The sequence below is a fragment of the Micrasema longulum genome, unplaced genomic scaffold, assembly GCF_059751315.1.
Source record: "Micrasema longulum isolate JH-2025_06_02 unplaced genomic scaffold, ASM5975131v1 h1tg000002l, whole genome shotgun sequence".
Lineage (NCBI taxonomy): Eukaryota > Metazoa > Arthropoda > Insecta > Trichoptera > Brachycentridae > Micrasema > Micrasema longulum.
In genome coordinates this window covers 401,571-427,678 of record NW_028277211.1, presented here as the reverse complement: position 1 = coordinate 427,678, position 26,108 = coordinate 401,571, and the positions used below count along the sequence as shown (strand labels likewise).

The following is a 26,108-nucleotide window of genomic DNA, read 5'->3' as shown; positions in this document are numbered from 1 at the left end:
ATGGTTGAAGATTTTTTTTTCTCACAATGTATGGTCTACTAAAAGTATGCTATTTTTTCAATGCTAAAATTAAAAAATAAATACAAAAAGCAAACATTTAAAAAAAAAAAATCCGTTAATCTTGGATGAATATTAATCTTACACCTTTATCGTTTTGTCAACTTATGGTTTTCCGTATACAGTCTGAAAAATTTAAACACTTAACTGTTTTCTATTTGTACCTAATTTAAAAAAAAATCATTCAATAAAAACCGTAAACGTTTGTAAAATAATGCAGCTTTATAAGTGGCAGATAAAACTGTTCACCCTTTATTTAGGTCCCGTAGAAGGAGAGATAACAACTTGTTCCCGTAGCTGTCAAAAACTACCGCCTTAAAACTGGTCTAAATACAAAAATACTATACGGGTATCTACGCGATATCTCTCCATATCTATCAACACATTTTCAGGTATAAAGAAACTAAATTCAACCTGTCTTGTTTCTTTGTTTTTGCTGACCTTGTGTGGGTTAAGCTTCGTGTTTGATATTAAAAAACCCCAATAAATCAATCTAGAAACACGCCCATAAAGATTGGGTCACTATTCGCATTTCGGGATTCTCCACTGTCTTCTTTACGAGGGGCACTTCGTCAGCTGTGTGCCGCGTCACGCGAGTCCGAGGACGGGCGTTCCATCGCATCGGTCCCCGGTATCTAGTCGCCTCACCGGGGGAGCTCCCAAGATCAAACAGATCGATATTTTATTATTCTCTTTATTTATTATAATAGTCGGTTCTAAAGTGTCCTTAAACTTTTTTCAAAGTGTCAGTCTACCGCAGTTTTTTTCTATTTCGATTTCTATCGAGAATTGTAAATCTTTTATTAATTTTGCGGGATTTACAAAGGCGTCGATAAAATTCAACGAGATCATAAAATTTTTCATTACATGAGACTTTTAATATTATTAGAGGATCTTATATTTTTTTTACGAGAACCTTGAAATATAATAGTAGGTCATTTGAAAACTATTTCATTAGTGTTGATTCCTTACAAATAGGTACATTTTTAGTATTTAACATAATACAATGACAAAATAGAATATATAAACAAAACTACAACTAAGGCATGCAAAGGATTAGGGATTTATATATTTTACTAAATTGCTTATTGTGCGACGCGACGCGCCTGTCCGTTTGCAAAGAAAAATATTTCGGAATAATATTCCACGTTAAAAATGAACCAAAAACGCAATATTCCCTTTTCTCGTAAATTTTACTCTGAAAAATAGGTGATCCGCCTTTTTAATGGCAACTCTTTAAATAAGTGTTCTTAGTTAGTACTTTTAAAAGATTTTACATAATTATAGTTGTATAGTTAATAGTGGTAAAAAATTGAGCTTTCTTGCAGTGGAGCAACCAGTTAAATATAGTGTTACAATTTTCATTCCTAAAATATTGTTAAATCAAATGATAATAGAAAATTTAACCAACAATGACACACGTGAAATCACCGACAGAAAATATGATTACCAATAAGGATAAAAACGAAAGCTGAAAACTCATCTTCGGGTTTAAAATTGCACAAAAATGACTTCAAATATATAATATCGATTCAATCAAAAAAATAGTTAGTGATAAACTTTGATCTAATGAATCATAATCAAAACATTCAAGTACGTAGTACTTTGAGCGTATTATTAATTAATTGACTACTGGAAGGATGTTGGTTAGGGTATAAAAGAATGCGATACAACGTACAGTACTTACAAAGCCGTGCTTGTCACTGATGTTGTTGGTCAGCTTGAGCTTGTGGAAGGAGACCACCTTCTGCATCCACTGCTCCCCCGTGGACGGGGAGTCGGGGTGGATGTACATCCGCTTGGGCATCTCCGGGTCCGCCTTACCGGCCACCATCCAGCGGCTGCGGGACCGCAACCGGGAACACAGGCGAGAAGATACCACCATTAGAAACTCTCTCGTCAACCAAACTCTGACTAAAAAATATATTATCAATATTTAAAGCATTAACTTTGTGGTCGGACATTTAATTACATTTTAGTAAATAACTGTATGTAACCACTTACCGACTTTTCGATGCCTACCGGTTTTGAGATTAATCCATCACTTCGTCAGGGCATCAATCGAATGAATACGCAAATCCCACTATACTTTCAACTACTATGGTGAAGGTGTATAGTGAGATTTGCATGCTAGTTTAATTCGTGTCCTGGTGAAGTGATGAGTACGTTTCAAAACCGGAAGACATAGAAAAGTCAGTAAGCGGTTTTGCACAATCAATAAGTAACATTTAATTAAATATTTTTTCTTTGTATATTTTGATGCTTATGTGTAGTCAAATATTTCTTTTAACATACATTGTTTACATTTTTTCAAATACTAAAATACCAATTTCCAAGGGTTTATTTAAAAACCTGTCGGTCGGCTTAGGTTTTTTTTTAATTTTTAAATCCATTTTAGATTTATTCTTTTTTTAACCTCAACAGAGAAATACTGTTTTTGAGAAATGAAATGGGCTTAGATTATTTCTTTAAAATCGGTTCATCATCATCATCAAACCCTTACACGCACCTGGTGGTGCATAGGGCACTGTTTTATTTAATAAAATGCATTACATCTCGTTTATCTGTTACAGGAAGGTGAAGTGATCAGTCTTAAGCTTCAAGTGCCACTCCAGGGACAATGAAATTCTAAAATGATAAACCACATTCGAAAACAAAAGCGTCGATCTTCCCGGGAATCGAACCGGGACCTCGAGCGTGGTAGGCGAACACGCCAACCACTACACTAAGAGGCGGACCGTGCTCCCCTCGATTTCCTTTTTCAGGGTTTTTATCTGGGATTAACTTTCGAGTGAAAAAAACTCTTGTCCGGGATACTAATTCTGTTTCCCACAAAACTGAATTCTTTATCCACCCAGACACAGCTTCACCATACTGTTCTGTTCCTCTATTTGCAGTGTTATATTTCTTCAATATCGGCATAGAATTATCTAAATGCGCGTCTCTACAAAGCTTTCTAAACGCTCCCGTAGTGTAACGGGTAAAAATTTCCCAACACGAGGATAGCGGATTCGATTCCCGATAAGTCCAAAATAATTCAATGTAATTCAGTCAATCTCAATTACTTTATTTGTATTTATTTAACACAGCGAGACTTCGCCTTCTCAGTTCGTTTGGTGCAAAAATTTGCATAATTTTTCACATTCTCTCCCCCAAAAATGACATTTTCTCTGTTGAAGGTTCTATTTTGAAAAAAAATAAAGTTTTTGTGCTCATCTACTATTTTTTTAAATATAAAAGGCGTTTGATATCAAAAATTATGATTTTATTCACACTTCTTTAAATTTTCAAGTTTAAAAAATATTTTACATCTCTTTCAATGTCGTTAAAGAAAAATATAGATTCAAATTGGAATCATTGAATAATTTCAAAAGGGGCATTTATTGTTTATATTAATTTTTATACCTACATACATACTACCTACTTGATACATAATTTGCTAAGTTTTTTCATCTTAATTTGTCAAATTAAATTTAAACTGAACGCTAGTAACTGGTTAAAATACAAAATACAATACACAGTTTTTTTATTAGTACGCTGGTTAATTTAAAGTTTCAAATTTTAAAGGGTTATACATAATTTAATTCAAAAATTATTTAAAAATTTAAGATATAACAGGTTTTATTTTATTTGATTAAACAACGACTTAGATGACATTCTGGTGTTTTAAACCAAAAGTTTTGTTAAGATACGCCTTCTTAGATAGCCTTAAGCCTTCTTAGATTTAATTTCGAAGTAATTTTAATATATTCACTAGAGTTACGAGTTTAATATGCTATAAAATAATTTCTAAAACTGCATATTCTATTTAAGTAATTAAAATTGAAAACTCCTTATGAATAGTGTATTAGTAAACACGAATAAACCGCTCGTAAACAAACATTTTTGAAACATACTGTGTAGCTGGGTCATGCAGTAAGGAGCAAGCGAAGCGTTATTTTGGAAATAATACTTTAACAAAAAGACAATAAGTTAATTGTTTGAACCAAATACAACGTATACTGTGATAAATCATAGAAATAAATATTTAAAAAAACAATTATTAAAAAACAAAGAGATCCACGTGGTGATCAATAGTACCTACATATCACGAATTGAAATAATAATTGAAAGCAAAAATGGTGAGGTGATGCTTAGTTGTGGTGTAAAAGTGAAAAATTATAATAAAAGCAGTATAAATACAAACGACCAATGTCAAAAGACAACCAATTAGCTGAAAGATGAAAGTAATAAAAAAGAACGCAGATCTCTTTGGAAGATTGGCGCATGCTTCTTGCCTCGATTATATCATTCTGTATTTGTTCTTTAGTAAATTGGTCTCAAATTCTCGAACATCACACGAGAATCTTTACTGGTGTTATTTTTCAAGATTATCGATTTGTGTCTAGAAACTTTGACTAAACACCTCCGAGATCATATTATCAAGTATTAACAGTAGATGTATAATTTATCCAGTATGTGTCTAAAATGTTTGCCTACCCAAGATGATACCTATCTGTAGAAAAATGTATGAATATCGCTGTAAACACAAGTTAGTCTTATTTTAAAAGCTACATTAGGACAAAACACAAGAAATTTCATTAAAGTGGTGTTATTTTGTCGCGATTTATCATACATTTTTATAAAATCCCTTGGCCGAAATTAACTTTAAGAGTATATTTCAATCACCGAGTGACACGATCGGTAAAAGAGTTTCAAGATCGCGACCGATGTCGGAAATACATTTAAAAAGAAAAAAACGCCCAAGGAACCCAGTACCACAGACCAGGAATGCTTAAAAGGGCATTATCGCCTAAAATTTTATTATACCTGTTGTGAAATTTATATCGGCAATCGTCAGCGGCCACGATGTCCATGAGCAAAATGTATTTGGCTTTTTTATCGAGTCCCGAAACTCGCACCTTGTAGGCAGGAAACATGCGCCTGTAACGAGCAGACAATCATGTGTCAGCGGGGAGGTCTACTGTGTAAAACTGGCTTTACTGGAGCCGGCGGGGGTGGCGGGGAGCAGCGGGGGTGGAATTCCTTCCATTGCCGGTAGCCGGTAGCACACGCTCATTTTCATGTATTTAAAACATATTTTTGAAATCATAATTTTCTTTTCGCTATTTAGTAAAAATCTTTGTGTGAGTCTAAATTTGGCATTCAGCATTGGCGACTGGCAATGGTGAGTTAGGTTGTGGGACAAACACATGTGATGACAAGGCGGGTGCATTTAAACAAAAATAAGTAACAACATAACATAAAACGTCAACACAAAAGTTCCCAAAGCGGTGTATCTTAGTCCCATCATCATCCAAGTGTACCTGTTATGGAATTTGTATCTGTAGTCATCGGCTGCGACAATGTCAAGTAGAAGGATGTACTTGGCTTTAGCATCCAATCCGGATACTCTGAACTTCATCTGAGGAAACATTTGCCTGGAAACAGACGTCACAGGTCACGTCACAAACCTAAATAAATCAATTTGCCATTCTTGCATAAGCCAAAAGTTATGAATGCAAATTATTTAATATACAATTAAGATACTTTTGATGTAATTGACCACTAAGGTTAAAATAATTTTAAAGAATCATTAAGAACATCAAAATTTAACTATCATCTTATATTTCAGCAATCATCTGATTTTGTATGTTGCAGTACAAAAATGGTACACAATATTTAAAATTATTGCTAGTGATATGTAGCTGAAATGGGAGAAAAAGTATTCAAGTTAAAAAATATACATGGGCAATGGCAGAGTCTGAATACGAATCGAACCTCCGATATTAATCGTGAACAGAATATGAATAAAATACACAAGTTTAAAAGGTTAAGTAGCCATTTAAAAAATTACGCCAAAGGTGATAATACGTATGCAAACACCTTTTCGCGAAAAGTGTATTCAATTTCAAGTAATAAAAAAACTGAAATTCTCCGCTTAACTAATTATTTGTCTCAAATTACAAAATATTTGTCAAATATACAAACGGTAGAAACCTGTATATTATTTTATCTGCGGTTTGTAATCGCGATGAATATTGATGAGAAACTATGGAAAATATATGCAAATGATATCATTTTCTCGATTAAATACGTAAATGTGTTTTTATTCACGAACGGAACATTTCTTTGGCTTCTGTATAGTCTTTTTGATGTTCCGATTCGTTGGATCATAAATGCTTAAATGTGATAATTATAGGCATTGAAAAGAATGATATATTTAATTATGAAGCTTTGCTACCCAGGTTACGTATGTATCAGGTAAATTCATTATTAAAAAAATACATGTGGAGAAGTAATCGATTAAACCAGCTACAGATATTTTGTCAATATGCGTAGAATAGAAATAAAATCAGCATAATCAGCCGTTTAAAAAATAAATTGATAAAACTCTTGTTATTTTGTACTTATATTCCTAATTGTTTTCAGTTTTTGGTACTTTTTTTCAATTATTCACAGCACACAAATCAAAACGTGATCGTGTTTATGTGTAGATATTATAAAAGGGTTCGCATGAAGTGAAAGACTATATGTTTTGTATACCAAAATACATACAAGTATTGACCTATGACCTATGACCCATGACCCATAATAATGAATTATTTTTTTTCTTATTAAATTTGGCTTTGTGCGTCGGGATTGGATATTGGATGAGCGGCAATAATGCCATTTACACATTTTAGCGGTGATTATACCGTGAGGTAATTAGTACCACTAATGACTACTTTTGTTTACGTTGAAACAATTTGAAGGTGCTAGTTATTAAAAAAGATATTTGGTTGAATTAATAAAATATTCTCATATTTCAAAGTTTTTTTTAAAACTGACCCCATAAAATAAATTTATATATTCAGATATTATATTTCCTACGAGGCTTGACATGTTTGTAAAGCAGACTTGAGATCCGCCTCGAATATTGAAGAATTATCATCTAATAAAATCATTAACTGATTCAACTCATTATACAAAATGAACGTGGTGTTTTGTATTTGTTTTATCGATCCTATCTTTTGTTTGACTAACAATGCTGAATCACACGGCGGCATCTTTACACAAATTGGATAACTTGCATAACCAGTGCGAAACCGGTTATCCATTATTGTTCTACTATAACCACGATTCGAACCCAGTACAGTTTTAAAACTTAAAGGAAATATTTAAGCCGCATATAAAAATGTTAATATAAAGTCCGATACATCACGAAGGAAAACAATAACATATTATATAGGTACGCCGAAACAGCAATGAATTGTCGAAATCTCATTTCTAGAAAAGTGTGATTTCGAGAACAAAAAGAAAAGAAAACGCACGAAGTTTTCCAAAATGTTTTCTCAAAAAAATTATCGCAATAAAAAATCATTTGAAATACTTTATTATTAGAAAACCTTGCGCGATCAAACAGAACCGGATTAGTGAATTAAATTTTTGAACTCGTAACAAAAGTTAATTTTATAAATGGAGAATTTGCATTTTACTATAATTTTCCATATATTTTTTAAATCTTAAAATAATTTGCCTATAGGTGTTTTCACCTATTCCTTAAAAAAAACTTAAAAGGTGCTTTAAAGGTTTCTGAAAAAAAAATCCAAATTTAAAGATATGCATTGAATAAGTTTTAATAGAGTTTCTATTCAAAAATATGTTATGCATTTTTGTTTTTTTAATGAAAGATTATCGATATGAAGCAAGCATATTAAATGGATACACGAGTGTGTTTACATGTAGTTAAAATTCAGGTCTGTCAATAAGGCATGTAAGGTTTCACGGGTAAGGTGACACTCGCAACACTTACAAATGTGTAAGTATTATATTTATCGTAGCCATACAGAATTATGTAAGCTGGTGTTAGTAAATCGATTGCTTGTTCACTTCGCGTTGCACAATAATCCATAACTGAATTAAATCTTTACAAATTTATTGTCGTCGACCTATCACAACTGAACGGTCTGGAGCCGGTCTATTCCAGACGCAATGTTATTGATGAATTCTACAAAATAATCATTTAAAGATGAATTATGCAATTATTTATTGATTAAACATATTCTTAAATGTGCTCTAATAATAACGGTGTACATATATTTCATTGATAAGTTATTTAACCCATATTTCTTGAACTTCTGTTTGAATTTTGATATTTTCTTTTTTTCATTAATTAAAGAAGACTGATAATCAGGGAGTAAAAAAAGTTTACGCTGTTAAAATAAATAGGTTGATAAAAGCAGTTTGGATTCTGGATCCGTACTGCAATTGGAAATAAACAGAATTATCTCTAATTGTAAATGAGATCAAATTTTCTGTATATTTTTTTTCTGCATCGCAATAGGCCACGAGGCGCAATTACAGTGGTGAATTGCAGCACACAATTCCCAAGCTCGAAATAAATCACTTTTATTTTTTGTGTCCTCAGAGGGAATCGAAAACGGAACTTCCCATGAGTGGGGCAAGCGTCTCGCCTATTACACCACGGGGGCTGCAAAACATAAACCATTAAGGAAAAGATACTTACTTCAATTCAAACATACATATTTTGTTCAAAAGTTATATTTTACTTTACAGATAATTGAGGATACAATATAACTCTGTTAATCTCATTGTAATTAAGGACCTGAAACCTAAATCTTTACAGACTATAGAACTGAAACTAAAGTCGTCACCACCTACAAATTAATAACGATAGGTTCCCTTTAACATTGAAAGTGTACTCAAAATTATAATAGATCTAATATTAAAAATCACTGTAATAATGCTTTTTTTTTTTATTTGGTGAGTAAACAAGTTTAGTCAAATGAACCGAATGAAAATCGTTTGCGATGGATGATTAATAAGAATTTGATGTATTTTTACCCATATCAGGTTTCAGCTAATTTACTTTACAAAAAATAACAGACGGATGAATTGAAGAATGGTCAAATAAAGGCAGTACCCCCAATGTAAACCAGCCAATGACAGGTCATACGCCCTGTAAATTCTCAAGCTTCTTTAGTGAAAAATTTATTAAATTAAGCACTTTGTTTTCGAACAACTTGAGTTTATTTTGAAGCACTGCTAGTTTCGGTGAGCACAGTTCCTTCCATCTACACGTGAAAGAAACTAAACATAAATATGCGGAAGTGAAAGATCTACTTTCATTATTATTTTTATACTATCTTTAATCTCTCAATTTTCTTCCATCTATATTGAAATAATTATAATTATAAATTTTAACACGGTTTTTGATAGCTATATTTATTTTTTATATATTGTTTTAATTTTCAAAATGAGGATTTTTATATTTATTCGCATAGTATATAATATAATGTAAAGTAGAACTCCTATTATCCGAACCAATTGGGATTGAACCTCATTCGCATGACCAAAAATTCAGATAATTGGTTTTTCTTCGAAAAAAGGGTATATTTTGATTCAATAACCAATGTTGAAAATGGTATAAAAAACTATTTTTCAAGAAAAAGAGCTTTTAATAAATTAAATGAAAAGGCAACACTTTTACATGTTTAGCGCAGTTACAAGTGCTGTACAGTAGTACAGTATGTACGGACCGTGGTAATAATGAAAGTCATTGCTTGCTGAACATTTTGGTCAAAGAAGCTGTTTGAGTGTCATCATCCGTTTTCGGACAGCCAAGTCGCGCATCAGCTTGACAATGAGAAATAGCATGTAGTCACACTCGGGAATTCGATTTGGATAATCAGCGATTCGGATAGTAGGAGTTCGGATATTTAGAGTTCAACTGTATGAAAAATGCGTTTTTGATTATATTTTTCTCCGTCGTGCGTCGCTTAAAATGGTCGACTCTGAAGGATTTGAGTAGGAAACTCCCAAATGATGTCAAAAATATTTAAGTTTGTTTCATGTAAATCAAGTGTTTTCTTTTTATATTCCTGTGCCACTTATTATATTTTATGATGTGCTTGTTTTGTAAAATATTTGCTGTGCTATGTTGTTAAGGTTTATTTAACCTCTCAAATGAACTGGACTTTGTACCCGTGGATTTGAAACTTATGCCTCAATAATTGTTAATTAAATTAATACTGTAAATAAATGTTTATTCAAACATTTTTTTTAAAACACAAAAGAAAGACGGTTAGTGATTTAAAAAAATCAATTCTCTAACTTCAATCAACTACTCGTATTTAGACACAACAAATACCTGGCGAGCATGTTTTTATGCAAAACATTATAAGCCCTGCGGTGAACAAGCACCGGTAAGTATAGCGTTATAGTAATTCCCTCCGAGGTCAGTATCACACATAATACTTTAACTTACACATTTTTAATTTAAAAACAGTATTTACCTCTGTTTCGTAAGTATTTTTAATTAAACTCCGTACTAAAATTATTCACAAATTACAACATTAAATATTGTGTGGAGCATAATAAAGTTAACTCTGAACACCGTCTGTATTAATGTTATTACATTTTAACCCTCGGTATATTCGTTGTACAGATAGACCTGTACATTTTGTAGGTGCGTGTTTTAATACACTTTATTGTATTTATTATTATTTATTTATTAATGAAATGTAATAAAAGTAATGCATGTACATAGGTTTCATTTATTATACTCCCCAAAAATAAAAAAAAAACACATTTGGAAAGGTACGAAAATAATTGTAACAATACAAAATATCAAGTAAACACAATCTATCTATGTAAACAAAAGGCAATGTTCGTATGTGTGACCTCGATAGACTAAATAACTACTGGACCGATTTACGTGCGGTTTTTTCAAAATAATGAGCTTTGCCCTGTGTTCATAGCTCTTAAAATCTTCAATCTGATCCGTAAAAAAAAGTCAGGAGCATGAATGTTTTATTTATCGACCCACTAAGGCTGCATTCGAGGAGAATGCAATTTTTGTGTACTAAAAGTTTCTATTTGAATGTTTACAGAATTCGTTTTTCCATAGACCCCAAAAAAAATATATTGTACTTAAATTACTTATAATTTCTACAACTTTAATTTTCTTTACTGGATTTTCGGTAATGCTAAAATAATATTAACCGTGGTCAAATACATTTTTGAAAATCGTATGCACCACAGAAAAACTATTTTTTAAATACCGATTTATCGAAACACCCTGTCACAGCACATCTTCACAATTTATGTAATCCGAAACACAAAAATAATTATGTATATACAATATACATATTTATTTGAACTAAATACAATAATAATTGATATCAAACTTCGATTGTGTTCATTTCATCCTTTACACGAGTTTACGGTATACTTAAATTTAGCAATAACAAAGTATCGCCTGGTTCCACTCGTATAATATAATTTAAAACATTAAACACAGTATTTATGAAATCTATATTTAAAACTATCACCATCAAAAAGTCAATAACTTTTTTTATGAATGATTTTCTTGAATTTTTGTTTCCAAGTTCACCGGGGAGTCGATTACATTGGGAGAGGCCATTGTTTTCTAGAGACTTGCACAAATAAAAAATGCATATCACAACTTTCATCGACCCATGAGACGAATTTTATGATTTATTAAAAACCATTGTGCATATTTATATTTGCACCAAAATTTAATAAATTTATTCGCAACGATAAAAAAATATTCTAATATTCATTATTCATTACAATATCCGATAATTTAGATTTCGTAATGTCATTAAATTCTGTGGACTATAAAAATAAATGACTTTTTGTTATCTTTTTCCACGAGGTGTGAAGCATGTGATTACCAGTTTCTTATTGCTAGACATCGTGGAAGCTCGTACTCGTTTGTTATCACGAATCACACGAGAAACAGCAAACTACTCGTACATACACCGGGGGTCGTTAACGAATAACACGTTATTATTTGTCTGATAATTTACTGAAGCGTTTCCTGCTAAAGGATCACATCCTATTATTGGGATACTTTGCAATTCCTGTTAATGTATTCAAAACAGTGAGCTGAATCTTGTACTAGTTGTTTTTAATACTTATTATTGTTGCTTGTCTTATGTTGCCTTATGTTTTTGCCTGCTGCATGGAACTATGTTGCTTGGATGTATAAGAAATGAATTTTGCTATGCGCAATGCTTTGCTATCGCTAGATTTGAGTATATACTCGTATATAGATTAAATGAACACAATCTAAACTTTTATATCAATTATTGTGTTTAGTCCAAAGTAGATATGTACATTTACATTATATTTTTGAGTTTCGGTTTACATAAATTGTAAGGACAGGTAATTTCGATAAATAGGTATTCGAACATTGTTTTGCTGTCACTGTCTCGCAAATGCCTCCCCGATACTTTGCGAAAAAGACAACTGTATGTCAGACCTTCAGTTGGACTAGACGAAATCGACGTTTCGTTGTCCCGTTTTCCGCACCTCAAAACTGAACGGATTTTGTTATTTTTTTAGACAGGATCAGATTTTTTTTTTAGATACTAAGAACTCAACAAACCCCTTTGTAGCTTTACTATTTTTTATTAATTAACGAGCATTTTCGTTTAAATAGGCGTCTTTAAGACTGGTCGGCTTCTTCAAGATGCCTAATTAGGCGAAAGCGCTTGTTGGCTACTACAGAAATTAGTAAAACTAAACATTGGTTCGCAAAAAAGATCAATATTTTGACTTTGTTTCAAAAACAATTATTACGCAAAGTATGTATAAATACTAATGTTAATGCATTAATAATATCACAATATGACCGGACCATAAATTAAAATGAGAATTGTAAATCTAAGAAACCTTACTTGTATTAGAAACGTGCAAACGTCTTTCGAAAAAATCTAATTGCATCTCTGGTGTTACGTATCAAATAATAACAATAATAATATCAAATCTTTTTTTTTTTTTTTTTTAAAAAGAAATATTTGCGTTCTAATAATTTACGCAAATATTTAATTTAGAGGGCCATTTTCAACGAGTTGTAAATAACTCACTATTAGAAAATGGGAACCAAGTTGGGGTAGAGCGGGATTCGAACCACGGATCTTTGATCCGTGACTCCGAGACACTAACCACGGGACCACAACCCGATTCAACTCTACAAATCTACAACATGTAATCAATAAACTAACAATAATTGCAAAACGTTAATAAATTGTTGTACAAGTATATTTCAAATCAGCTTTTTGCTACCGGTTTGTATTACTTTCTAGACTATTAAAAAGATAAATCGTAACATAAAATTGCTGCTGTAATCTATACTAAGAACTCAATTAATTAAAAAAACAATGAATCATAAATTCAATGAAGTCGTCATTTAAAATGATTTGAAATATTTATTATATGACCGATAATTCAGCAGACAATGTTTTTTACAATAATTAAGTTATTTGTTGGAATTTCGTTTTAGTAAACGGAGATTTTAATTTAATTTAAATTCGTTGCTTACATTGAGAATTTAGCGAATAGTTATATGACTACAGCGGGATATTGTCATTCTTCCTCGCGATCATAATATATTGCAATTATATGAACAATGGTAATTTTTTATATTTATTTTGTATTTTTTTAAATTTAATGTATACCAATTATCATGTTAGATATATATTTTTTTGTACACTTTGCCAGGCTAATAAGGGTACATACCCCGTTCCAAGCTAGGCAATTACATTTAAATACATAATAATTTACAAGTTAAAAGAAAGAACAGACAAATAAAATATAAATTTAATAGTATACTCATATATTGTTGATATTTACACATAATTATGTACATTTTTCGAATGTTTGAGTTTACTGTTTACCATATTGATGTGCCATTTGTAGGGTTTTTGAATTATGTTTTGTGTTTCTGATCCAATATTTGTGGTGATATACTCATGTGTCTGTGTCAACAAATCGCTGGTCCCATCTAAACACGGGACCTTTAGTCTCATGGAGTTGGGACTTATGTCTCAAAGTGTAATAAACTACATGTATGCAAATAAAATTTATATAAATATATACACATACATACACACAGGCATACACATACATATATACATAAAAGATACAGTAAGAATCTCCATTAACAATATTCTTGTATAATCCGGTTAGGAAATTCCGTTTGATGCAAAATCAATACATTTAATTTGTATAGCATTCATATTTGTATATTGGAGGGCTTGTTGAAAAAAGGTAGTTTCTTCTAACCAACCAACGACAGGCGCTGTGGCGCAGTTGCTTAGACGGCCAACTGTGAAACTAGCGTCGCAGGTTCCGGGATTACCGCCAGTTGCAAGAAGTAAATGCAAGAAAGATTTTTTCTTAATTGGTTTTGGTGTTGTAGTGTATTTTTCATTGCCTCCTTTCATATCCCTACTATCCCACCTACTGACAAGCCTCAAAATAGAGGCTTAGCGAGTTATTCCACTAAAAAATATAAAAAAACTAATACAGTTCGAGGTGTTATTTATTTAAATGTAGTTCAAAACGTACGCGAGAAAACATAAAAATTAAATAGATACAAAGTAGAACAAGTAATACAAGCATATAAAGAAATTAATATGGAAACTAGTATTCAACAAAAAAGGGGGAATAAGAAAGAGAAAAAGGTGAGAGATTAAGGAAGAGAAAGGAGATATTTAATGTAAATTAAACGACTTTATTTTAAATAGCAGTTTTAAAACTTTGGAATATTGTGGAAATGTGGAAATAGCAAACATTTGGCAAGTCACACGGTGTGTAAAGTTAAAATTAAACTAGTCGATGATATGTCATAAGCCCTGTGAATGCCTAGACTCTTACCTTTACTATTAATTTATTAAAATAATAGAAACAGTAAGGAAAACAAAACCATAGTTGCTACTTTTATCCGAGGAGAAAAGCAAAAAAATATTCCGCATCATATTGCAAGGAAAAGTTTAATAAAAACGCAGTGCTGGATCGATACGTATCTTATGGCTTAGCAAGTTAAGAGAGTGGTTCCACTGAAGTTACGAATCCTTATTCAGAGCAGCATCAGACAAAATGAAAATTGCCATGATTGCCAATTGCCAATTTCCACCGTGAAATGTCGCCATAAGAAAAAAAATCATTTATCTTGGTTAAGATATTTGTCAGTTTAGATCTTAATAGTGAAAATCCAGTATAAGTCTGCAATGATTTAGACGAAGTAAAAATTATGTCAGTTTTTCTGTTATTATATCATGGCCACAAAAGTGGTAAGAAAGAATTTTTCAAATGTTATGTTGGTGAATTAAGTTGTCGAACATAAATCATTTTTAGCAGCTGATAAGTTATCAAGCCCACACGCTTTTAATTTACCGAATAAATAATCAATAACTTATATGTGAAACATTCGAATCAACAAAATGACGTAATTAAAACGTCACCATAATGTATAATTTATTATTTTAGAGAAGATATTATTATTTATTTGTATTTTGACAAAAAAATCAAAATTTTATAAATAAGTCCAAATGAATAGACATATTTACATATTTATTTAATAATTCGGTACTTATTTTAAATGCTAAGTTCGGTAAGAATATAAGCTCATTTTAATATTATTAATAACCAAGGCCCCGATTACAATGGGAAGTTAAGAGTTATCTTCGATTGTCTCTGAAATTGAAGAAATAAAACCTTTTTCGATAAGAAGACATGTGATTTCAAAAATATAGGCAGAATGGTAAATGTTGTATTGTGTGTACAGTGCCCCCTTAAACCAACTAATAACTTATATAATGACTTATCTAAAATGCACTCCGTCTCTGCTGTAATATGTTTATCTTGATAACTTCTAAGGGGGTGATATCCAGTGCATTTCTACAAACGTTAGGACAAACTCAAAATATAACATATAATATTTTACAAAATTATATTGTAAAAACGTTAATAAAAAAAATACTGTTAAAATACTGTGTATTTTTTCCGGGCATTTTTTTAAAATACTGCAAAGTGCAATGCAAATACAGTCAGTGTGAGTGATATTGGTCCTATACCCATAGTTGTCATCTCTTTTACTCCTTGTGTCACTGTATAGCAGTGTCTACCTCGCACGGAGTAAGCCGCCCGCGGCCCATTGTAGCCAATATATGAATTTGTTTTACTCGAATAGGTTATTATTATCGATCTGTGGCTCTAAAACATTGTGAATGTTATATGTTTTGTTACTAGTTACTATTTATTATAATAAACTTACATATATAGTTATTATTATATTATTACATTGACACGTTTTTTCTAACAACTTATTTTTTTTTTTACAAATTACAAGAATAATTACTATCCTGCAATATGAGAATGTAATATTAATATTAATAATAATTAATTATTTAAAATACTAAAAACATTATAATAGTATATTTAAAAACATAAAATAAGTTGGTAATGCATTCCGATAAGCTACTTTATGAATAATTTGACATCAAGCGCTCAGACACACCTAAATGTTTTTGAGTGTTGCAGCACAATCTGTATTTTTACATACTTTTTAATTTGTTTAATTTTCTTTTATTTTCTTTTTTTGTTACTTGTATTTTTTTAAGTACATTTGTCAACATATTTTAAAACCATTTTTTTCCCTAGACCATATTGCCAATCAGCACTCTCACTTCCTCCCACGTAAGTCCCGCGTCCCTTAGTTCCGCCGAATGATCGACATCGAAGGCCTTCCAGGACGGCAGGAGCCCTCAGGTGCATAGAAGAGGATACATGGGCTTAGGTTCTCCCGAGGCATGCGCAGCACGTGTCCAAGACAAAACCACCCCCGCATCCTCAAAACGCTCGTTATAGGAGACTGCTGCATCGGACTTCAATGTTAGTTATGAAATCGAACTACCTTATGCCTAATATTCGTCTCAAGCACTTACTCTCAAAACTCGGAAGTTTGGTGTTTTTAGTTTTGATAAGGCGCCAAAATTCGCTTCCATATGTAAGTACTGGCATTATACAAGAGTTGAATAATCGGCATTTTGTTTTGACAGAGTATAGACTAGATTTCCAGACATAAAACAAACTAAAACATAAGTTTGGCGTGTGCGTGGGTATATTTTTTTCTTCTGAAGTGAACATGAACTTGAAGAAATTAACTTAAAAACCATTAATTGATTTGTTTAAAAAATAGGTCAAAAATATTTCTACGTATGTTCACGGTGAAAGAATGTAATGGTGGAGATTATTGTTATTCAAATTTACTGCAGCAAAGAGGGAAAACATTATTGAGAAGGAAATATGAAAGTCTATGCATTTACAGGGCTTATGACTTGTCAGTGGATGGTTTAAGTGGCCACTTTATACACTGTGTAACATTTACCATTCTGCCCATGTTTATACATCCACGTTTCCTCAACTCTTCCATCCGTTGACTTTCGTGAAGTATAGCCAATGACAGGTCATAAGCCCTTCAAATGCCTAGGCTTCCTTATTCCCTTCTCAATAATGTTTTTCCTCTCCGTTGCAAAAAAATAAGATATGAATAACTCCCTAGGGAGGAAATCCAACCAGTCTGCAAGCGATTGGACATACCCAAACACTGAGGATTATTGTTATTTATTCTACGGAAATTAAATACATTAAAAATAGAGAATTGTATGAATACATGATACTGGCAACTACCCGTATTTTTAATGGACACTTTTGATATAAAAAGTTTGAGAATCTACAACTAAGGTAATTCCAAAGTATAGATACAGCTGATAGTGTTGTGCCCGTATGATTATGGGGTCGCCAACATTTTGTTTTATTATTTTTAATCGACTGGCAAATGTTTGCATGTAATTATTTTAGGCCCATAAAGTATCGAAACGCAATTATCTCGTCATCGATCCCCTCCCAACACTGGCTCTGTTTATTTTTGGTGTTTTTTTATTAAGAAAACATTTTATTTTGCCGTTGTGGAATAAGGACCAAACATTTTTAATCACATCTAAAATTGTGTTTATTTGACTTAATTAATACTGAGACTCTTCAGGCATTAATTGGCGCTCCAATTGCACCGTATCTGAATCATTTTTGCTACTTGAAAGGTAAATTTATTTATTTATTTTTGCACCACAACAGGCCAAGAGGCCCAATAACTGTGGTGAATTACATAGCAGAACACCCAGGCTTGAGAAAAATCACTTTTTTTTATTTTTTGTGTTCTCACTGGGAATCGAACCCGGAACCTTCCATGCGTGAGTCAAGCGCCTTGACCACTACACCACGGAGGCCGCCATCAGTCTTATGTTTCGAGTGCTAGTCCAGGAACAATGAAATCGAACCCAGGACTTTAAGAATGGTAGGTAAACACCCTAGAGACCACACAACGTGGCCGACTAATATCCACTTGATTCCGTTTTTAGGATTTTTACCTGAAAGAGCCGTCGAGCCATCGAGCCGAAAACACTCGTCCGAGGTTCCAGTTCTATTTCACACGCTGAATTGTATTCTTCGTTCGCCTGGACATTAAGGTATTTTTTTACAATTCTACATATTTTTGTTTGGTCACAAACTAGAAAATAAAATTATATTTTTATAATTTTATTTAGTAGTTGTTATTTTTTTTTAAATTTACTTCACTTCACACTTTACTTCACACAAAAAAAATCTTCAATAATGAACTCGTTTTATAAAATGATTATTTTTTGAACTACCAAAACAGACGTAGGCTCCGGAGATTTTTAATTTTTGACGGGAAAAATTAACGCTATTCTGTATGAACAAATAAAAAATGATTTATTCCTGATTTACGTATGTGGTCCGTGATCAAACATAGTTAAAAATGATTCAACAAACACGTACCAATAAATCGGGTACTGGTCCATAACTCAATCTCCTTGAACGCCTTCCGTTTATTGGCTAATAACACGTTTCCTTCCAAACCCAATACCCATGAACAAACATTATAAATATCTATCTATACCTGGACTTGCTCTGAGCATACCAAATAACATCATCATCGATCAATTTTCGAAAAAAAAACTTAAGTATTAAAAAATAATAATTTAGAATCCGGAAATAATTATTATTTTACGAAATTTCATCGATTATTTAGCCCTTTTTTCACAGGAATATTAATTAAATAACAAAAATATAAAATTTACATATGAATTGTATCTTTTTTAATTAGTTGCATTTTTTAAAAAATATGTAAAAAAAAATTGTGCTTACTTTTTTTGATGTTTATGAATTTCATTGCGTTGTGCATGGTTAAAGAATACAGTTCTGTGCGTGAAAAAGAAACTGAATCCCCTACGAGTGTTTTCGACTCGATGGCTGCTATAAGTTAAATATCCTGAAAAAGGATGTCGGGTGGAGAAAAGTCCACCTCATAGTGTAGTGGTTAACCCTTCTGCCTTCCATGCTTGAGGTCCTAGGTTCCATTCCTGGGAGCGTTGATACGAAATGTTTATTTATAAGATTGTTTTGACTTCAATATTTTATTTTCCCTGGACTGGTATCTTAATCGCTAGACTGATTACCTTACCCTCCTGTGCCAAATGATAGTGATACGCTTCATCGATAGTGCCAATATAGTACCATTTGCACCATCAGGAATACTATACGGATAAGGGTTTTCTATGTTTCGTATTTTTGTGATAAAATACAAATATCTTTAATAAAAGACATTAGACATCTCCACGTATAAACAGTTCGTTTTTTTTTATTCGGCGGCCTCCGTGATGTAGTGGTTAAGTCCCTTAACTCACGCTCGCAAGGTACCGAGTTCGATTCCACGTGAGAATACAAAAAATAAATGTTATTTTCTTTAAGGCTGGGTGTTCTGTACTGTAATTCATCACTGTGATTTGGCCCCTGATGCCTTTCAATATGACGCGTGTTGTTTGGAACTCTAGTGTATACTCGGTCAAAACGAAATGCCGATTATTTTACTCTTGTATAATGCCAGTATTCCTGTATGGGCTGGAATCTTGGCACCTTACCAAAGCTCAGAACACCAATTTTCTGAGTTTTGAGAATAAGTGCTTGAGGAGAATATTAGGCATAAGGTGGTTGGATTTTATAACTAACATTGAACCGAGAACGGACACAGCAGCCTCGTATAACGAGCGTCTTGGCTCGGACACGTGCTTCGCATGCCTCAGAAGTACATAAACCCAAGTTGCTCGTTCTGTAAACCTGCGGGTTAACGCCGTCCTGGAAGGCCGTTGATGAAGATCTTTCGACATCATTCGGCGGAACCAAGGGGCGTTGGGTTGACATGGGAGGAGGAGAGAGTGCTGGCTGGCGATAGGGTCTCCCGAAGACAACTGGTGATGTCCACATGCTCCACTTAGCACACGCTCCACTTAGGAGCGGATGTGGATGTGGCCTGTTGTGAAACCACTATAAATCAACATGCTTTGCTTGAAAAGAACACACAAATGTAATTAAATTACCTTTGTTGTGTGTTTATAAATAATAATTGTTTTAGCGTGGACAGAGGTGCCTTTATAGTTGGCCCAAAATAAAGACAGGTGATGATTGCTTTAAATATCTGGTTTGAGTGACCCCTTTGCCCCAGGCGATCATGACTTCTCACCGCGTCCAAAATCGTAAAATCATTTCAAACCCACAACATAACTGAAGACCTTTTTTTCGCGGATTTCGTGTGTTGGTGGCCCGGCGAAATTAATTATTTACATTTTTGTTTTAATTACTCGAGTAAGACACGATCTGAGTTCGACTCTTAAAAGTGATTTACGTTCTAACTCGCTTAGTGTGTAACACACTCGGACTAACTTACTTAACTGTTCTTGTGAGTTCAACTTTTGTCTATAATTGATAACCTATGCATGAAGATACGAAGGGTTTTGTGAATTAGTGCATTGAATATTCCCCTTTTCATTTCTTCCTTTACTCTCTTGACTCGGATTCCTGCCAACAATGAAAAATAATTTAAAAATTCGTTTTCTTTTTATTATACATTGTTTCATTCCTAGTGTACGCCTTCCAACTGACAACATTAAAAAAGACCTTGTGAAGTCGGAATTTCTAGCTGTTAAGATATGCATTCCCGCCTCGTTATGAAGTAGTTGGCGCATTCGTCTTCTGTTTTGAAGGTCCTAGGTTCGATTCCTGGCAAGGTGGAAGTGAAAAATCTACTTAAAAGGTTGCAAAATACGCTGCATTTGGTTTATACGTGCATTCCCTTATGCACCAATGGGTGCGGAAAGGAGAATGATGATGATTGTAATAAGATACATTTGAAGCATTTCATCAGCGTTTACGTTAAATTAATATCTTAATGGATTTCATTAAAACATTTTAAAATCGAAAGAAAGTCGTTGCCATAATATTGTAGATATAAAATTTATCATTATCAAAAAAATTACATTCTACGCACGCTGCAATAAAACACGCAGGTACTTGAATAGCTTAGATTTTTTTTGTTGCAAAGTTAACACCGAGTGTCACATATCATTGGCAGTCTGCGTGGTGTAGTGGTCAAGACGCTTGACTCACACACGGAAGGTTCCGGATTCGATTCCCGGTGAGAAAACAAAAAATTAAATGTACTTTTTTCAAGCATGGGTGTTCCGGGATGTAATTCATCTTCCGGGATATAATTGGGCCTCTTGGCCTGTTGTGATGCAAAAAAAACCAATAATCTACGTATACAAAACGCCCTCACGTGGTTTTGAAAACACGATTTTTCCTCAAAAACAGCTATCGGGTTTTGCCTAAATAAATACTCCCAATAAACTCACGCGAGACTTAATTAGACGAATTTGTTTATCGTGCGCTTCCTTTACTTTTTTATTTTGTCATTGTGTTTTATTACCGTTCTAAATCTATGTCGGTACTTGGCTTTAATCTGTTTTCGTAGCAGTTAATTCTTTTCCCGGTTGCGCGTTCTCACTTCTCCCCCGCTCCAGCCCTGGCTCGTTAACTAATAATTTGGAGTGGTCAGTTGAGATGGGAGGCTGGTCGGCTGGTCGACTAAGTGTACGGGGGAAGATTGTAGCGGACGGCATTATAACGTCTATATTATGGGGGGTCTTGCGGGCGTGTCTACTCTATGGATATAAATGCCCGGAGTCTGCTGTGATAAAATTATCCAGAGTTGGATTCGAAATTTTTCTCCTCTGTTTCTTCTACTAAAAATTTCGCAACCATTTAAAAAAGTACACAACGAATGCTGCATTTGATTTAACGTGCATTTGAGCTCATTTAAGTAAGTTAGTTTCTACTATTTCATTCATTATTGTTATTGTATCTTGCGAAACTTCTGTAAAATATCATTAGATGTCCTTAAGTCTAAAGAAGCATAAATTATGATGAATATACCTATGTAAGCATATGTTGAAAGTGTACATTTAGTACTTTTACCAACATCGGATAGGGATATAGCAAAAAAAGTATGCAGCAGTTAAATGAGAACTTTACAACAAAAAGAGTTTAGTTTTTTTTTAACTCGTTCGCGAGTGATTTGGCTTTTAAAAACAAGAATAAGAAAGTTAAAAACCACAAAAAAACATACTCCGAAAAAAAATGTTTGATGTGAGATGTTTAAAATCAGTATTAAAGAGTTACGTGACAGTAAAATATTATTACCATCTAAATTAAACCTAAACAACACCTGGAATTTTGGGCTTAAAGTAAAGAGGGACATTCAACTAGTCTAATTATTTAGATTTGGCAAATAATATTACACAAATTGAAATATTTACAAGACCAAAAATATACTTTTTGCATGTATTCTGAAGTCGTTCAAGTTTATCGAGTCACAGCTCAAACCAGTCATGGAAACATCGGCGTAATTTAGAATGGGTAGTAGTAATGCTCGTACAAGTGAGCATTTAGTATTAATGGGTACGAATTTTTGCAACCTTCTAAGTGAGTAAAAACTGACTGGCCCAGTTCATAAGTATGAGCTCGCCCGCATAGATCTTCATCCATTAGTATTCCTAGGTTTTTTATAGATTTTCTGTATCAGATATTGGTACCATTGGCATTGAGAGAATAAACGTCTAACTTACTAAGATATTTTTGACTACCCGCAAACATAATTTGTATTTTAGATGCGTTTATAAGTAAACCACACACTTTAGTCCATGTTGACATGCTATTTAGTGTATTAGACATCGATTCTATTACTTTACTGGTGCTTTCAGGTCTACAATGAAGATATAGTTATTAATCATCTACATAGAGATAATATGAACACTTGGGACATTCTGCAATCGAATTGATAAACAACGAAAATATGAAGGGCGATACTCCACCTTGAGTTACTTCAGCGACAATATCAACCCATTCCGATTGATGATCTGGTGCTCTAAAACATTGCATAACTCTTTAAGAAAGAAATCTATCCTGTCTACAAACATTTGGACATACTCAAAACATTATTGATTAAACTAACTAGTATAAGGAGAAGTATGAAAATTGAAAAATTGTTTTCAGGCGTTGCCTAGTAGGTGAATTGGTTCAGCCGGATAACTCTCACCCCCACGATAAAGATTCCAGCTCTTTTACTTCACAAAAGTCAACAGACGGAAGAGTTGAGGAAATCTGGATGTTTAAACATAGGCAAAATAGAGAATAATACACAGTGTATAAAAGGCCACTTAAATCAGCTAATGACAGGTCATAAGCCCTGTAAATGCCTAGACATCCATTATCCCTTCTCAAAAATTATTTTCCTCTCTGTTGCAACAAATTTAGGACTATTTTACGACTAAATATTTTTTAAAATATAAATAATTATGTCGCAACTTTACAAGATCTTTGTCCTATGCTAAACCAACTAAATTGAATAAGAAAGTGAGATATATAAGTGAGATTTCGACCATAGATTAGTCAAGGTGTTTTTTTCGCATTAACAATATATTTGTTTCGATTCGGCCCTGTCGACCCCCTCAGTAGGTTGGTCCCAGTTATTTATTTGATAACCGGGAGAACCTCATATTAAAATGTTTACTTTACATCTGACCCTGGTTTGGTACATGGTACGGCGGGAGGAGGGGGGAAGGGCATAATACCAACACGAAGTTTACACAAAACGTCGTGACGTCATCGCTTGTTAGTCATACCTCGGATAAGATAAATTGCACATCTCGAAATCATGATCTGCTAACCTTTATATGAGAAAAAAAAATCACGATGGTAAGGCTATTTAATATTTGAATTTACCTTAGAATTACAAAGAATGTCTCTTATGGATTCTCTACAAACATTAATTTCATCATATTTCACGTGTCCGACTATTGAAAGCTTCAACATCAAAAGGAGCTACCTAACCACCATATTTTTTTTGTGTAAAAACGTGCTCTCCGAGATCATTGGTATGGTTTTTGATCTGTAGTTATTCCTTGTCAAAAATCAACATTAGCTTCAAAATAAACTTAAATCAAAAGCGTATATAAATCAAAGGGATTGGCAACTAAAAAAACTTTAAAGGATATTTTTTTTTAATGTTTTATATATGAACTAAAGAATGAATTAGACAATTTATGGAATTTTTTACTTTTATTTAATTATATATTTATGTATAGTAGGTATTTTTAAGGATCATATACATTATACGTATGATATAAAATAATAGGCATTATACATAGGTATAGTTAAACTAAAGAGTATAAGACAAATATAAATAAATCTTTTATACTTTATACATTATTTTACGTTCACTTTAATTGAACAATGGGTCTTAAATTGACAATTAATCGACAAAGTTAATTAAAATTGTTAATTAATTTAATTAAAATTAATGTGCATTAGAATTATTATATTATGTTTATTTGAATTTTAGTGAAATGCATTTTAATTTTGATACTTGAATATTATTTTTAAGAACGGCAGGAATTTCTTTATAAGAAACAAACCAACCAGCAGCCAACTGTCAAACTAAAAAATATTTTTTCTGCGTAATGCCGACTACTAACATAAGCAGAAGCAGAAAAATGTAGAGACGTTCATAAGAACTTCAATAATTAAACAATAAATTTGCCGCTTTTTTTTTCGGCAGATGCAAGAGTGGATAAATCTTAAAATTCTTATTTATTTGAATGCACACCATAAAGGATTTACTAATAATATGAACAAAAAAGTGATGCTATTGTAAATTAAATCAATCGCTCGACGATAAAGGAAAGATAATAATAACTTGTTACCTTATGTGGAATATTTAATCAAAACTACTTTACTATGTCCAGATTTTTGTACTCAAAAACTGAATTTCAAACGTCATCGAGTTATTAATAAAGGCATTCGCTATAACTTCGTGATCTGAGTAACGGGTTGTGGTCCCGTGGCTAGTGTTGCGGACTCACGGATAGAAGAACCGAAGTTCGATCCCCACTCTACTCCGACTTGATTCCTATCGTCTAATAGTACATTATTTACAATGGCCATAAAATTAAAATATTTGTGTAATTTATAAGAACGCAAATAATTTGTTTTTTTAAACTTCACGTAAACCAACAAATGGAAGAATTCAAGAGGTACGGATGTTCAGACATAGGCAAAATGGTGAATTTTACACAGTGTGTAAAATTAGCTTAGCTACTTAAACAAGCCAATGACAGGTCTGATAAAAATATATAATGCATAGCACAGAATAATAGTATGATCTAGATTTTACTCAATGTTCATCCGTTATCACTAATATTAAAGTACAATATAGGAATATACCTAGGTAGTATGTATACTTTTGAACACATGTTTTTGTTGCATCTATTTATTTAGGTAAACCAGTACTAAGATGTATGCAATTTATTTACTTTATATTTTTGTATAAATGTTCTCTATTTCTGTTATAATCTATTAATGAATATTGAATAATTATGTAATTGTTTCTAATACGTATGTTGATCAGTAAAACGGAACAGACAATGAATTGATGGGTCTCAATAATAGTTAGGAACTTCTTCTGTGTCGTGACTAGAAACGATAAAGTTTTCGCGGATATCGTGTCAGTGCGATGGTATGCAATCCTCTTGTCTTACGCAAAAAGTGAGATGAATATTATTCTGGTATTTACATCTAACGGATAGCCACAAAAACACCTTCGTTTATCGGAATTTGTTTCTTATTACTCAATCCTATAAAAACAGGTGAATTAATCGTAACAAAATCAATTATACAACAATACGTAGCAGCACATAGCGCAACAAAAAAATAAGCCTGAGTTAACCCTTTTATCCCAGGTGTTCATTGAAATACAGTTCCTTTTTAAAAATATTTTTTATTTTATA

General features: G+C 32.6%; 1 protein-coding gene across 9 annotated transcripts in view; it reads right to left on the bottom strand.

Moving 5' to 3' along the window:
• The window catches only part of LOC148285813 (T-box transcription factor TBX2-like), a 189,477-nt gene that overhangs the window by 113,353 nt on the left and 50,016 nt on the right, over nucleotides 1-26,108 (bottom strand). For 2 of the 9 annotated variants that reach the window (XM_088238309.1, XM_088224674.1), the window contains exons 2-3: nucleotides 4,867-4,980; nucleotides 1,736-1,898 (exon numbers count right to left, since the gene is read on the bottom strand). In XM_088238309.1, coding sequence (XP_088094435.1) covers nucleotides 1,736-1,898; nucleotides 4,867-4,980 — 277 coding nt within the window. Of the gene's footprint in view, nucleotides 1-1,735; nucleotides 1,899-4,866; nucleotides 4,981-5,363; nucleotides 5,478-26,108 lie in introns of those variants that run through there. The other 7 variants (XM_088243476.1, XM_088226931.1, XM_088242708.1 and 4 more) reach the window with 5 other exon arrangements.